The 16,015-nt window shown below is 47.1% G+C and overlaps 2 protein-coding genes across 3 annotated transcripts in view; both read right to left on the minus strand.

Moving 5' to 3' along the window:
- LOC309696018 (very-long-chain (3R)-3-hydroxyacyl-CoA dehydratase-like) overlaps nucleotides 1–5,172 on the minus strand; it is a 27,774-nt gene extending 22,602 nt beyond the window's left edge. Inside the window, exons 1-7 of one of the 2 annotated variants that reach the window (XM_082517056.1) lie at nucleotides 5,073–5,172; nucleotides 4,952–4,996; nucleotides 1,516–1,561; nucleotides 1,235–1,308; nucleotides 825–989; nucleotides 144–192; nucleotides 1–11 (exon numbers count right to left, since the gene is read on the minus strand). The exon at nucleotides 1–11 is cut by the window's left edge and continues 100 nt beyond it. In XM_082517056.1, coding sequence (XP_082373182.1) covers nucleotides 1–11; nucleotides 144–192; nucleotides 825–989; nucleotides 1,235–1,308; nucleotides 1,516–1,561; nucleotides 4,952–4,996; nucleotides 5,073–5,117 — 435 coding nt within the window. In that variant the 5' untranslated portion in view covers nucleotides 5,118–5,172. The remainder of the gene's footprint in view (nucleotides 12–143; nucleotides 193–824; nucleotides 990–1,234; nucleotides 1,309–1,515; nucleotides 1,562–4,951; nucleotides 4,997–5,072) is intronic. The other variant, XM_082517057.1, reaches the window with a different exon arrangement.
- LOC309696591 (uncharacterized protein) overlaps nucleotides 1–16,015 on the minus strand; it is a 74,380-nt gene that overhangs the window by 12,899 nt on the left and 45,466 nt on the right. The gene's annotated exons all lie outside the window — the stretch shown is intronic.

Here is a 16,015-nt window from a genome sequence, read left to right on the forward strand (position 1 = left end):
ACCCAGGTATGCTGTGGAAACAAGAGAGAAAATGACTAAAATCAACTAATCTGCAGAATTTAATCTAAAGGACAGCAAACACAGGTGATATAGGATATCTGAGTTTCAGGTTGTTTGAAGGTGAAGAACTCTGTGAAACTCACGGTCATTACGAACTCTTGACTCCACACTTATCTTGTTTAGCTTCTCCTCCTAAAAGAACAACAAATGAATTACAATTAGTCACATTTCTCATCAGTTCCAAAGCAGCTAGGTGATGAATTTAGTACGTTGAAAAGAAATGTATTTATTTTTTATTGGGAATGCAAAAAGTTATTGTGGCTCTGTAATTGATAGCTGTAGTACATGTTGATGGTGTGAATGTCCCAGAGAGTTCAAAACACGACTCCCTTAATTATAAAACACTTTTACAGATAAACACATTTCACTGGATAATCATATTAAATTTTAGCAGCATGTCCAGAACAACTGATTTAGTCTTTCAGCAGTCTTAATAGCCAAGTAGGAAGGAGCATTGACATGAAGTTTACGTTCAAATTACACATGTGCAAAGCTGAACCTTGCCAGATCACAATAAGTTATGTAATATTATGCGAGTTGGCTCTTGCATGCCTAACTTTGAAAAGGACCTGCCATAAAATGTAAAATGTCCCCCAAACAAAAATATTTTAATCCCCAAAACCTGTTTGCAACTACAAAGACTACATTTTCTAGTCCTTTGACTTCCCATCAGACACAGTGTTCATGTTAGCAACCAAAAGTCTTTTCTGTGGTACACATTTTACTCTCAGTCCTCAGGGTGAGTGGAATCATTGTCGTTTTGCCTTAGCCTGAAGCTCCATCTCAGCGTCCGACTCATCCAGCCATCGGTCGAAGTCTGGGGCCAGAAACAGAGGCTTTTTCTCCTGCAGCGTCAGCCGGTCCCACCAGCGCTCCTCCTTCTTCTTGATTTTGATGTCAACCTGACGCTCAGTGGATTTGTGCTTGATCTGGAAACAGAGTATTAAATCGAGCCTAAATAACATGACATTTTGTTTAACCTGTGTGTGTGTTGAAATAAAACCTACAGCTATTTGTTGGAAATTAAGTCAGTTTTTCAGTTAGTGTCCATGTCAAATTCACTCACACTAAAACTGGAGAATGACAGGAACATTATTAGCACAATGTCATAACCTTAGCAGGAAAAAACACCCCAATCAATTCTTGAAAACTTTCAAAAATGAGACAGCAGTACCTCGGGTCTAACAGGTTCCAGGAACTCCAACTTGAACTCGTATTCATTATCTCCCTTAGCTCCATGACCCTGTGCTGTGGTACAAGGTTTTTTTAAACAGTAAAGTAAGCAAAGTGAGTACAAATTTTATTTGTAGAGAACCTTTCACTAAAAAAATGCTAAAGCATTAAGACAAAAAGACAAAACTGTCTAAGTATATTGTGGTTATGCATCATTCTGTAGTTCATTCTTATTTAATCTTCATTTTCTTGTTCTTAAATGCACAAAAATGAAGTACCAACCTCTGAACTGAAGTGTGTTGTGTTCTTGCAGGTTGATATTGACATTCTGAAAAACACAAAAGCTGCCATCACAACCCGAAAGTGGACAAACCATTGAGGTAGAAATGATACATTAGGTACGGTGATATTCTCTGTTGAAAGAAAAAAGAATCCTCATATAGCCCACAACACAAATTTATAACAATACTTCAAATACTTCGCTCACACTACGATATTATTGTAATTTTTAACATTCTGTGATGCAAAAGTATTGCAAAACATTAACGTCATCATTTTTTTCCAACTTCAAATGATGTCCTCAAAGTTAAAACTTTGTCAATATCTGTTTTCAGTTCTTGTCACTAAAACATTCCATAAATGTTTCCATTAGATGGAGTCAGTCTGATGTTAGTGTGTGATTTAATGGGGTCCAGATGGTAAATACACGCAGTCTGTTTCAGAAATTAAATGTGATAGATCAGTGAAAACCACATATCTGTTGACTCATTCAGACTGACGAAAACATGCTGGCAGTTGATCTGCATTTACAAATCAGCCAAATAAATGTTTGCAAACCTTTGACGATCGATCTGAGGCTACGTTCACACTGCAGGTCTTAATGCTTAATTCCGATTTTTTGATCAAATCCGATTTTTTTGTCTGCTCGTTCACACTACAAATAAAATGCGACAGCAAACGCGCTCTAGTGTGAACGCTCAAAGCGGCCCGCATGCGCAAAAGAAGATGTCACACACAACGCGCTCTGTTTAGACCCAGAGCAAACAATATTGTTTGACTGATGGCCCTTAATATAAAGACTTCGGACTTCACGTTTCCCAATTTTTGCTTTAAGTTATTTTGTTATTTACATAATAATGTAGATAACCTAATAATTATCCTTATTGCTGTTTTAGAGAGGAGCGGTGCTTCAAAGGATAGTTGCAGATTTCTGTCAGAATCTGCAGATTATGCAGTACAAATAAAATGTTAACGTTTCTCCAACGTTGTCTTCCCAGCAGTTTCACTGGATGGCCAGGAAGCTTTCGCGATGTCTTATCGGGCGCTTCTCCGGCGCTGATAATTGGCATCTGTCTTGTGTCAGTGACGTAAAAGACAGATTTAATGCGACTTGACCGTTCATACAGCAGTCGCTTTCTGAAACATCGGATATGTATCGGATTCAGTACCACATACAAAAGTGACCCAGATCGGATTTGAAAATATCGGATTTGTGCCGTTCACACTGTCACACCATGATCGGATATGGGTCTCATAGGGTAAAAAAAAAAATCAGATTTGATGCGCTTTCACCTGCAGTGTGAACGTAGCCTGAGAGTGACTTGAGTTAGTCCTAGTCAGGCTGCAAGTCTTTTCAGAAAGGTTGCCTCCTGTCAATTACCTTGCGACCAAAAGTGATTGTCAGTGTGCAACACATTCAATCTCTGGGTAACCATTTAGTCACCACAAACTGCACGGGAGGTAGCTTGGTCAAGCTAAGTATATCCAGTGTTGGGTGCTTTTTCTGCCGAGTCAATTTGCTTGGCTAACATTATTTCTGCATTTTTCTGCATTTTCCTTCAGCCCTGGAAAAGACCAGACTTTTCTACCTCCACTGACTCTTACTGAAGATCAAATATTCAAACTACAGGTTTGTTTTAAGGACGAGCAACATCAGACTTTCACAATACAGTCAGATCAGGTTATGATGAAGAGCTAAACATAGCAGTACAATACTATACACAAAACTATGTTGCAATATGTTTTTGTTGAAAGTGGTGCAAAGTTGTTGATTCAAGTTTACGGCCACTTTAGAGGTGGTAATGTTGTACTATTGAGTTTTACAGCAGTTATTCTGAGTTGCTTATACTCGTGTGTGTAGGACAGGTGGTGTTCTCTGAGACTGTTTGAGTTTCCCTTCATTCATTTCCCTTCATCCTAAGAGCCGAAACAAGATCCAGAACAACCATTAAACATCATGCATCTTTTATAAGACATTTGTGCAGCAGATGGAGGATGAAGTCGAAGAAGCTACTGTTATAAACTCAGCCCATTAGACTGGATCCTTGTTTAGACACACGTGTTTACACTGGACACACACTAAAGTTATTCAGCAAATAATTAAAATATAGGGAGCTGTAAGCAAATGATGAACCAAATAAAGGTATCAGTGATGTCATCCTCTCAGATGGGCCGCTACAGTCAAAAATAGATAGAAAAGCATCTTATCAGTTGTTATACGACTTCCAAGAAACAAACTACAAGAAAGCTTTAAGTTCTTTTAAAAGCCTGGTTTAAAACCTTTTATCTGATTGGCATCTTTTAACTTTACTTATATAGTTTATTCACATTTTGTTATAATGTCTGATTCTTAGGAGGAGCACTGTGAACTGCAGTGCTGCTGAAAGTTGCTTTGTAAGTAATTTTTGCATTGCCAAGCTTATAGCAAATGGCACGGCCATGCGGCTGACATAATAAGTGAAGCACATCTACAAAAACAAGGAAGTCAAACTTTAGCTGACGTGATCTATTTTTGATATCTCTGAGTACAGTGGATGGTTTCATATTCTTTTAATAGACAACAAAGTTCTACAAAAGAAAAAGAAAAGAAAAAGAAGCTTTCCTTTGATGCTTTTGCTAAAGAATTTGTTAGAGATTGAAACACGGTGGGATGTACAGAAAATAACATTTTCACAACTTAGTGTGGTTTAGTGATTTTAAGGTGTCTTTTGGTCATATTTGTAGAGAAACTGAATAATTTTTGTGTTTTAGACTGTCCAATGAAATCTTACTTTGTAGGTGAGGGGAATTCAAATAGATATCATTATTATTATTTCCTTATCATTCACAGCCATAATCGGTAACAAAGAAATATTAGTTCTCTGAAACTCGGCTTTGTTTAAGCAAACATTAGAGGTGGAAAACTGCAAAGAGAGAAGCTACAAAACAAGGAAGTAACTCTAAAACACCAAATTCAACTGTCACTCTGGAGTCATTTCACTCAGTTATCACTAATGCATTTACCTTCTTTACAGAAAACTTCCTTACATTTTAGACCCCATTAGTGCTGAAGGACCTTGACCTCGAGAAGTATTAATCTTGCTTAAAAAATAATTATGCGCTTTTTTTCCTGAACACAGGAGAAGCGTGTATGAATTCTTCTGGTTGTCTGCTTTGTCATGCCAGCTGAAGTAAGTATTATCAGTCAATAAATCCATTTTACAACTGTGACGGTAGCTACGGCATCAGCTAACAGCCAGGCTGGCTAGCTGTGACCGCGACAAAGTCCGCTGTAGTACAGCCACAGCGAAGAAAGCTCCCGTTAAGTAACAGCAACACCCAGACCAGCAAGAAAATAAAAGCAAATTTAAACGGCGAGCCCGTCGGAGTGGAGGTTGAAACATTATATATGGAGTCAATGAGCTGAAAGCTGTCAGGCGGATGTTGGGGACTGTCCTACCTTGACATCGCTCAGTTCCACTCGGAGGTAAATCTCTCCGTGCCGCTGAGCCCAGTAAACATGAGGAGTCAGGATTTGCATGTTCACGATGTTTTGTTCTTTCTGATATCTACATACCTACCCGGCGAAGAATCTTTTTCTCAAACTGATTAACTGAAACCTTCATCTGACAGCCCGGAGGATGGACAGATGATGCAGGGTACTTCCGGGGGGAGGTCGCTCTCGGATTTCAAAATAAGAATTTTGAAAGGGCCGCCTTCAGAATAAAAGTCACCCTAAAAAACAACGAATAAATAAACGGATGAGAATGAATGGGTGGATGGAATGAATGAATAACTCAATGAATCTTTCATACACGTGCCCAGCCAGTGCCACACACAAAGACATTTGGATCTTTCGGTAGTCGTTTCACATTGCTTTAGGTGTGTTTAACCTAACTTTGAATGATTTTTTTAAGTACTTTATCCAAGCCTTTTGCATTTTATATTACTCTGAATTTTAACCAGCTGAAGAAAAAAAGTGTGACTTTATATAAGCATAAATGCAAACACCCATATAAAGAAGCCAGACTCTTTTACTCCCTGGCAGGAAAGTTGTGCTATAACTGAGACTGTTCCACAAGTGGCCACCCAGAGACTATAACAAGACCGCAAAAGACAGGTGATTAGATTTTCATATTCAACCATTATTAGAGCACTGCTTAAATTTTCCCACATTTCACTTCTTCTAGTTTAAAATGATCCAAACGTGAATAAGAGGGGTGCAGCTCCAGCATATTTCATAATCTGACAATTATTGTTAATCATGATATAACTTTTTTAAATGAACTTAAGGCTGCAGGATGACTCTTTCTGCAACTGTGAACAAGTTGATTGATGCAAAGAGCTCAGAAGCATCATGATTTGGGGAATCTTTTCTGTAGAAGAGGTTGGACTTGTTAAACCTTTTTTGCGCCACGGACCGGTTTATGCCCGACAATATTTTCACGGATAAATGCAACAAAATAAAACTAGTACCGGTACCAAAAAAAAGAAAGAAGATTTATTCATAACACACGTGAAAAGACCCAGGAAAACCGAGTTAACGATAAAAACGATAACAAAATAACGCTGAAAACTGATAAAAACCCTGAAAACCATACATTTCACACCTGAGCCTCAACTCTCGCGGCCCGGTACCAAACGACTCACGGACAGGTACCGGTCCGAGGCCTGGGGGTTGGGGACCGCTGATTAAAGGACAGCAATGATGTTCATTATTTATAGAATAGAATAGAATAGAATACTTTTATTTGTCAATTTCTTCAAATGTACTTGCCATACAAAGGAATTGAAATTACGTTTCACACTGTCCCATGCGTAGACATTGACAACAATAAGGTGCAGATGCACAACAAAAACAGCCCTAACAATAAGGTAATAAATAGTAATATAATAATATAAATAAATATATAAATAATATAAATAGTGCTAAAAGAAATACTAAAAATATATAGCAGCAGGTGTGTGCAATTGCAATGCAGAGGTAGTTGTTTCCAGTCAGGAATGTTTTCCAGTTCTTGGGTCAGAGAGTGTTTCCTTGTTGGAGAGTGTGCGTGGGTGGGGGTGGGGGTGGGGGGGTGGGGGGGGTAGAGTCCAATCTGTCTTCCTATACTTCTGCCAATCTGGTGATTCTACTGGCTGGGACCCGGGAGGGAAGAGAGTTCAGCAGTCTCACAGCCTGGTGGATGAAGCTGTTGGTGAGCCTGGTAGTGCGGGAGCGGAGACTTCTGTATCTCTTTCCAGAGGGCAGGAGGCTGAACAGACAGTGCGCGGGGTGGGTTGCATCGTTGACATCGTTGTTATTTATTTATTTATGTTTTTTTGCCTGTTCCGTTTGGTTCTTTTGCCATCAGAATTATTGTCTAAAGGCGAAGAAAGATGCCCAACGGATTTACTTTACCAAATGGACCATCCCAACCTTGCCGTAATGGTCCATTTGTTTCACCTTTTATTGTTTATTTTATTTTATTTTCACTTGCTAAATACGGGACAGACTTGACTAGAGAATAGAAAGGGGAGAAAGAGGGAAAGAAAAACAGCGGGGAAGAGGGACGGGGATAAAGGGCAGAAAACAAAAACCAACAAAATAAGCAGACAAAAAATACAAATATCAATCACCTGGATCACCTGTTGAGAAAGAAAAAAGAGAAAACAAGCAGAAGGGAAAAAAAGAGCAACACAATAAACAACATCACGATGATCTATGGGAATATAACAGTAAATACTAAATATTAAACATTATTGTGCAGCATGTAAGATCGACAGCGCACAGTGTGCTTTGAGGTAGGAGCCAAAAAGGGTGTAGTTTGTGTGTGTGAGCACCCGTGTGTACACCTGTGAGCATGAGCGTGCTTGTTTTTAAAAGGTTCCTTCATGTAATGATCTGCTAGAGGGTGTGGGGAGCCACAGCCCCGCCCTCCAGGGCATGAAGCAGGTATGGAGGAGATCAAAACTCCAGACATCCAGAGGCCCTCAGAACACAAGAGACCAAGGAAGACCAACAGAGGGGCAGCCGCGCCACTGTCCCAGAAAGAGCTGAGGAGAGCCCCAGCTGAGGGGTCACTCATCAGCCGTGGAGCAGAAGTCAGGGGGGGTTGCAGTGACGTGCCCGTGAGCTCCGCCGGCAGCCAGCTGTGCCTGAGTGACCAAGCCCCAGGCCAAGAGGCTGAGGGCACCCCACCCCTGAAGTGGCCCGAGCGAACCCCAAGCTCCAGGCCCCGACAAGCAGCCACCAAGGAGTGAGCCGGTGTGTACCTGGATGCGCACCCCGGACACAAAGAACCACCAACGCACCAATGTCTGAGGGCGTCTGCCACTGGCAGGGGGAGTGGTGGGGGGAGATAGCCTCCATACCTTGGAGGGCCTGAGATGTCCCTAGAGAGGTGGCGTCTGATACCCAACCTGACATATAGACACAGACATTCAGGCACACACAGATACAAACATCCATTCCCACCTTCATGCTCTCATATGCACTTACTCCACACTCAACCAACGTGGAGACAGACATAAAGAGACACGATCATACTCCCCAAGCGTACTCTACGAACCGGGTCTAGGTACCCTTGCCCCTGGAGGGGGGAACTGCACCCAGACCCAGGTAGTGTTACCCTTTTCCCTTGGGTGGAGAGAAGCAGACTGCCCCGACTCAGCAGCAGCAGGGAGGCAGGGACGGCCAGCTCCTCCTCACAAACCCCCCTCTCCAGCAGGTCGCAGAGAACGGGGGTGTGTGAAGACTCCAAACCTCCCTCCGCCCACTCATATGTAGTGTTGATGTATGTGTGTTCTAAGGTGCATTTAAAACCCAGGAGGGCATGGACCTACCTGCCAGAGAGCAGCAGGTAAGTGCATAGCCCCTCCTGATAGCCCTCAATGTATACGTGTATTTAAAATTGAGAGGTGGGCAACAATGCCAGGGGTGAGGTTGTACACCCTGATGGTCTTTTGGATTCCGTGTATCGTGCCCACCCCCAAGGTCCTATATGTATGTGTTATGAGAGTGTGAGTAATGTGAATGTCTAAGTTGTGGGATAAAATTGAGGCACAGGCAGCTAGCTGGGGACAGAGGGGGGGGATGCCTCCCCTGCACCCTGGTGGCACACCTTTACCCCAAGGCCCTGCATGTGTGGGTGATTGTGGTGGAGCGGGAAGAGGGAGGCAGCTGGAGATGGGGAGGGAAGGAAGGGAGGGGCAAGTGACCCCTCCCTGGGGCCAGCTCCCCCACTGACCCCAGTAGGCACCCCCATACTCTGCAACCCGCCAGGGAAATGGGGCCCAGGCCCATCCGGACCGGGGCCCAGTTCAGCAGCGCCGCCTGGCCCCACAGAGCCCGGGACAGCCCACCCGACCCCACAGAGAAAACTGCACCCACACCATCATCCACTCATCTTCCAGACTACACAAGACAATAGACTTCCAGGCTGAGATCTTCCTCCACCTCTCCTATATCTCTCCCTCCTGCAGAGTGAGTTCCTGAAGAGAGGAGACCTCCTGTAAGATGTAATAATGTTCATTAGAAGCTCCTTCACCATCACACTGCCCATTCCCTGCCAGCAGCTTTCAGTCAAAATTTGCAATAAAGCTTTGACGCTGACAGCACTGAAATTATGATATTAATAATGCTGGCCCAGAGGTCTGATCTGAATGGAAGAACTCTAGAAATGGATTAAGGTGGAGGAATGGGAGTAGGGTGGTACATAAGCTGTGTCCCAGACAGAGGGAATCCTTTGAAGGATGTAGCCTAGAAAAGCGTGGCCTGTGTAGGACGCGTGAATGGATGCAGACACTGAATTAGGACACAGCTATCAAAACAGAGCAATGGGAGAGACTACTGACATCCTGCAGGTGCATATGTGCAAAATCCATTCCATGAAAACAGCCTCCACACTTCCTACTGTGCTTTGAAACTTATGGCCATTAATAATTTCATATTTTGCTACAGTGGTTACTGATCAACATTTTTAATCACTTCTTTTTATAATGTCCCATGTAAATTACAGCCTCACCCATGCCATGTTATGATGCTAAAATGTGACACTGTGTCAATAGAAAATTGTACTTAGTAGTCAGTATAAACTTTTAATGATATAAGTTTGCATATGATAGAATACTGCATGATGACCTTTTGATGACTTAGACTGTTTTTCACTACAAGACTTGTTCAGTTCTCTTTTATAAGTTTCTTGCCACAGCGATAATAAGAGCTGAACAAGCAGTTTCACTCCCTACCAGGAAGAGGAGAGCTGAACACTCTTATCTTCACTCCCTAATAAAAAGAGGGGCCGCTTCCTTCAGAATCTCACACACACACACATACACATCAACATTCCTCTGTCTACGAACAGGCGTATTCACTATTGTATTACCTTTGTATATAAATAAAGACCAGAACAGTGGTAGAGCGCGAATCCCTGAGCCCCCACTCTCGGGTGCGAGCGCTCTGTGACTGCCCTTGCAAGTAAAAACTGCAGCATGTGTGTCTCCACTCTCTGGCTCTCAGCTGAAGAAGTGTCTTTAGAATACATCTCTTGACACACTGAAATGTAAACAATTGCAAGCTGTTCTGTAAAGATGATCTCTTGATAGACATGATGAGAAACCTGATATTTTGATGCTTATAATCAGTGTTGGTCAAGTTACTTGAAAAAAGTAATCAGTAACTAATTACTGATTACTTCCCCCCGAAAGTAATCCCGTTACTTTACTGATTACTTATTTTCAAAAGTAATTAGTTACTTTAAAAACATGATTTACAACTTGAATAGGTGATAAAGTGATAGATCTTTCAGCCCAATTCTACTTTCTGCCTAATTCATCATATGAAATGTAATCAAATGGAAAGCAATTCTCTTTTTAAAATTTGTTTTATTAGTTTTAATCTTTTAACTTTATGCATCAAGCAAAAATTAAATTATATGCAACATTCTCTGATTGGAAGAAATTTGTTTAACATTTAAACCTATTTTCTGCACATTCCCACACATAAAATAAAATAGGTTTTTGTCTTTACACTCAGTCTTTCAAATAAATGCAAGTAAAACACAGCAGAAAATAAATAAAATCAAAGACTGGGGGTCCTGTTGCTCTATTTTCACCTGTATAGCAGGAGTGGGGCAGGCAGAGGTTTGCCCTAGTGCAGGTGTGCTGCAGCGGTCAGTGGAAGAATCTGCGAGTTTGTCTGTCAATTTCCCATTCCCTGGTAGCGCACTCGGTGCTTGCTCAGAAGTTATGGATTTTTCACTGTAAAAAGACGTTTTCTTCCCACGCAGTGAACAGCAGACGCTAATGTTTTTGTCACTTTTTACGGAATCAAACTCAAAGTAAGGTCAGTACTTCCACGCTTTAAACGTTGCATGCTCATACTCTCTCCCACACTCGATATATTACCCATTGTTGATTTTCACACAGCTGTTGCCAGGAACGTTGCACTCGCTTATGTCATTGTCATGAGACACTCACAAAAAAATCACTGTTTTAGTAACGCATTAATGCAGCGCGCTTACGGGAAAGTAACGGTAATCTAATTACCTTTTTTGCAATAGTAATCCCTTACTTTACTCATTACTTGAAAAAAAGTAATCAGATTACGCATTATTGCCCATCCCTGCGTATAATAGATCACACAATTATGGGCACTAAGTTAGTGGCTCTTTTATCTACAAAACCATTATAACACAGTTATATAACAACAACCTTTTTTTTCTCTTACAGATCTAACTTTTTAGGTTTATCTACTGCCCTCCCTGACTTGGTTCTGACCACATCAGTGTTAACAGGTGTAGCAGGGATCACACTGGGTGTTTGAGGCTTCTGCAACACAGGCACATTAGCAGGTTCATGCACTGGTGAACTTAAAGGAATCAGTGCACGCGATTACGTCTCACAGTCCCTTGTGGTAACTCCACTGTGTAAGATCGTGGCGTAGAGTGATTTTGGATAACAGTGCCTGCAGTTTTGACATCAGTCACCCAAACCTGCTCTCCTGGGGACAGTCTGCATAAAGGTCTTGCGCGGTAGCGCCTGTTGAAGTTTGCCATGTCCATCATCCTCTTCTCCCCTTCCTTTCGAGTGAGCAGTGCGCAGTGTAGGCTCCAGCTGCGATGGAAGTATCTGCAGTGTGGTTCGCAGACGTCTGCCCATTAAAAGCTCTGCGGGGCTGTATCCGAACTGCAGTGGTGTAGCTCTATAGGCAAGAAGAGCTAGATAAGGATCAGCTGCTTTTTTCAGAAGATTTTTTTACAGTCTGCACAGCACGTTCTGCTTCTCCATTACTTTACAGAAACTTGGGGCTGCTTGTGATGTGTTTAAAGCAGTACGCTGCTGCGAAGTCTGTAAAGATTTGACCTGAATACTGTGGCCCATTATCAGACATGAGGACCTCTGGGATGACATGACGGGCAAAGAAAGATTTCACGTGAGTAATGACATTGTTTGATTTTGTTCTGTTTAACAAAGAAATCTCAACAAATCTAGACTGATAGTCAACAGCGAGAAGGTAAATTTTCCACCAGGCGTGTGAAAGAAAGAAGAAAAGAAGAAAAACTCCGGACCGGGCCGCCTGGCCACCCTTTGTGCGGGTGTCCGCTCCCCAGGCTCGGAAAGCCTTGCCAGCCCTTGTGATCGGGTGGCACCGCCCACCAGGTGTGTGAAAGAAGGAAGAAAAAACCCGGACCGGCCCGCCTGGCCACCCTTTGTGGGGATATCCGCTCCCCAGGCTCCGAAAGCCTTGCCAGCCCTTGTGATCGGGTGGCACCGCGCACCAGGCGTGTGAACGAAGGAAGAAAAAACCCGGACCTGGGGGTGTCCGCTCCCCAGGCTCAGAAAGCCTTGCCAGCCCTTGTGATCGGGTGGCACCGCCCACCAGGCGTGTGAAAGAAGGAAGAAAAAACCCGGACCGGGCCGCCTGGCCACCCTTTGTGCGGGTGTCTGCTCCCCAGGCTCGGAAAGCCTTGCCAGCCCTTGTGATCGGGTGGCACCGCCCACCAGGTGTGTGAAAGAAGGAAGAAAAAACCCGGACCGGCCCGCCTGGCCACCCTTTGTGGGGATATCCGCTCCCCAGGCTCCGAAAGCCTTGCCAGCCCTTGTGATCGGGTGGCACCGCGCACCAGGCGTGTGAACGAAGGAAGAAAAAACCCGGACCTGGGGGTGTCCGCTCCCCAGGCTCAGAAAGCCTTGCCAGCCCTTGTGATCGGGTGGCACCGCCCACCAGGCGTGTGAAAGAAGGAAGAAAAAACCCGGACCGGGCCGCCTGGCCACCCTTTGTGCGGGTGTCTGCTCCCCAGGCTCCGAAAGCCCTGCCAGCCCTTGTGATCGGGTGGCACCGCCCACCAGGCGTGTGAAAGAAAGAAGAAAAGAAGAAAAAGCCCAGACTGGGCCACCTGGCCACCCTTTGTGCGGGTGTCCGCCCCCCAGGCTCCGAAAGCCTTGCCAGCCCTTGTGATCGGGTGGCACCGCCTACCAGGCGTGTGAAAGAAAGAAGAAAAGAAGAAAAAACCCGGACCGGGCCGCCTGGCCACCCTTTGTGCGGGTGTCCGCTCCCCAGGCTCCGAAAGCCTTGCCAGCCCTTGTGATCGGGTGGCACCGACCACCAGGCATGTGAAGGAAAGAAGGAAAGAAGAAAAAACCCGGACCGGGCCGCCTGGCCACCCTTTGTGCGGGTGTCCGCTCCCCAGGATCCGAAAGCCTTGCCAGCCCTTGTGATCGGGTGGCACCGCCCACCAGGCGTGTGAAAGAAAGAAGAAAAGAAGAAAAAACCCGGACCGGGCCGCCTGGCCACCCTTTGTGCGGGTGTCCGTTCCCCAGGCTCCGAAAGCCTTGCCAGCCCTTGTGATCGGGTGGCACCGCCCACCAGGCGTGTGAAAGAAAGAAGAAAAGAAGAAAAAACCCGGACCGGGCCGCCTGGCCACCCTTTGTGGGGATGTCCGCTCCCCAGGCTCCGAAAGCCTTGCCAGCCCTTGTGATCGGGTGGCACCGCCCACCAGGCGTGTGAAAGAAAGAAGAAAAAACCCGGACCGGGCCGCCTGGCCACCGTTTGTGCGGGTGTCCGCTCCCCAGGCTCCGAAAGCCTTGCCAGCCCTTGTGATTGGGTGGCACCGCCCACCAGGCCTGTGAAAGAAAGAAGAAAAAACCCGGACCGGGCCGCCTGGCCACCCTTTGTGCGGGTGTCTGCTCCCCAGGCTCCGAAAGCCTTGCCAGCCCTTGTGATCGGGTGGCACCGCCCACCAGGCGTGTGAAAGAAAGAAGAAAAGAAGAAAAAACCCGGACCGGGCCGCCTGGCCACCCTTTGTGCGGGTGTCCGATCCCCAGGCTCCGAAAGCCTTGCCAGCCATTGTGATCGGGTGGCACCGCCCACCAGGCGTGTGAAAGAAGGAAGAAAAAACCCGGACCAGGCCGCCTGGCCACCCTTTGTGCGGGTGTCCGCCCCCCAGGCTCCGAAAGCCTTGCCAGCCCTTGTGATCGGGTGGCACTGCCCACCAGGCGTGTGAAAGAAAGAAGAAAAGAAGAAAAAACCCGGACTGGGCCGCCTGGCCACCCTTTGTGCGGGTGTCCGCTCCCCAGGCTCCGAAAGCCTTGCCAGCCCTTGTGATCGGGTGACACCGCCCACCAGGCATGTGAAAGAAAGAAGAAAAGAAGAAAAAACCCGGACCGGGCCGCCTGGCCACCCTTTGTGCGGGTGTCCGCTCCCCAGGCTCGGAAAGCCTTGCCAGCCCTTGTAATCGGGTGGCACCGCCCACCAGGTGTGTGAAAGAAGGAAGAAAAAACCCGGACCGGCCCGCCTGGCCACCCTTTGTGGGGATATCCGCTCCCCAGGCTCCGAAAGCCTTGCCAGCCCTTGTGATCGGGTGGCACCGCCCACCAGGCGTGTGAACGAAGGAAGAAAAAACCCGGACCGGGCCGCCTGGCCACCCTTTGTGCGGGTGTCCGCCCCCCAGGCTCCGAAAGCCTTGCCAGCCCTTGTGATCGGGTGGCACCGCCCACCAGGCGTGTGAAAGAAAGAAGAAAAGAAGAAAAAGTCCAGACCGGGCCGCCCGGCCACCCTTTGTGCGGGTGTCCGCTCCCCAGGCTCCGAAAGCCTTGCCAGCCATTGTGATCGGGTGGCACCGCCCACCAGGCGTGTGAAAGAAGGAAGAAAAAACCCGGACCGGGCCGCCTGGCCACCCTTTGTGCGGGTGTCCGATCCCCAGGCTCCGAAAGCCTTGCCAGCCATTGTGATCGGGTGGCACCGCCCACCAGGTGTGTGAAAGAAGGAAGAAAAAACCCGGACCGGGCCGCCTGGCCACCCTTTGTGCGGGTGTCCGCCCCCCAGGCTCCGAAAGCCTTGCCAGCCCTTGTGATCGGGTGGCACCGCCCACCAGGTGTGTGAAAGAAAGAAGAAAAGAAGAAAAAACCCGGACCGGGCCACCTGGCCACCCTTTGTGCGGGTGTCCGCTCCCCAGGCTCCGAAAGCCTTGCCAGCCCTTGTGATCGGGTGGCACTGCCCACCAGGCGTGTGAAAGAAAGAAGAAAAGAAGAAAAAACCCGGACTGGGCCGCCTGGCCACCCTTTGTGCGGGTGTCCGCTCCCCAGGCTCCGAAAGCCTTGCCAGCCCTTGTGATCGGGTGACACCGCCCACCAGGCATGTGAAAGAAAGAAGAAAAGAAGAAAAAACCCGGACCGGGCCGCCTGGCCACCCTTTGTGCGGGTGTCCGCTCCCCAGGCTCGGAAAGCCTTGCCAGCCCTTGTAATCGGGTGGCACCGCCCACCAGGTGTGTGAAAGAAGGAAGAAAAAACCCGGACCGGCCCGCCTGGCCACCCTTTGTGGGGATATCCGCTCCCCAGGCTCCGAAAGCCTTGCCAGCCCTTGTGATCGGGTGGCACCGCCCACCAGGCGTGTGAACGAAGGAAGAAAAAACCCGGACCGGGCCGCCTGGCCACCCTTTGTGCGGGTGTCCGCTCCCCAGGCTCCGAAAGCCTTGCCAGCCCTTGTGATCGGGTGGCACCGCCCACCAGGCGTGTGAAAGAAGGAAGAAAAAACCCGGACCGGGCCGCCTGGCCACCCTTTGTGCGGGTGTCTGCTCCCCAGGCTCCGAAAGCCCTGAGAGCGATTGTGATCGGGTGGCACCGCCCACCAGGCGTGTGAAAGAAAGAAGAAAAGAAGAAAAAGCCCAGACTGGGCCACCCTTTGTGCGGGTGTCCGCTCCCCAGGCTCCGAAAGCCTTGCCAGCCCTTGTGATCGGGTGGCACCGCCCACCAGGCGTGTGAAAGAAAGAAGAAAAGAAGAAAAAACCCGGACCGGGCCACCTGGCCACCCTTTGTGCGGGTGTCCGCTCCCCAGGCTCCGAAAGCCTTGCCAGCCCTTGTGATCGGGTGGCACCGCCCACCAGGCGTGTGAAAGAAGGAAGAAAAAACCCGGACCGGGCCGCCTGGCCACCCTTTGTGCGGGTGTCCGCTCCCCAGGCTCCGAAAGCCTTGCCAGCCCTTGTGATCGGGTGGCACCGCCCACCAGGCGTGTGAAAGAAGGAAGAAAAAACCCGGACCGGGCCTC

Source organism: Aulonocara stuartgranti, assembly GCF_965226115.1.
Source record: "Aulonocara stuartgranti genome assembly, chromosome: 1".
NCBI classification, from domain to species: Eukaryota; Metazoa; Chordata; class Actinopteri; order Cichliformes; family Cichlidae; genus Aulonocara; species Aulonocara stuartgranti.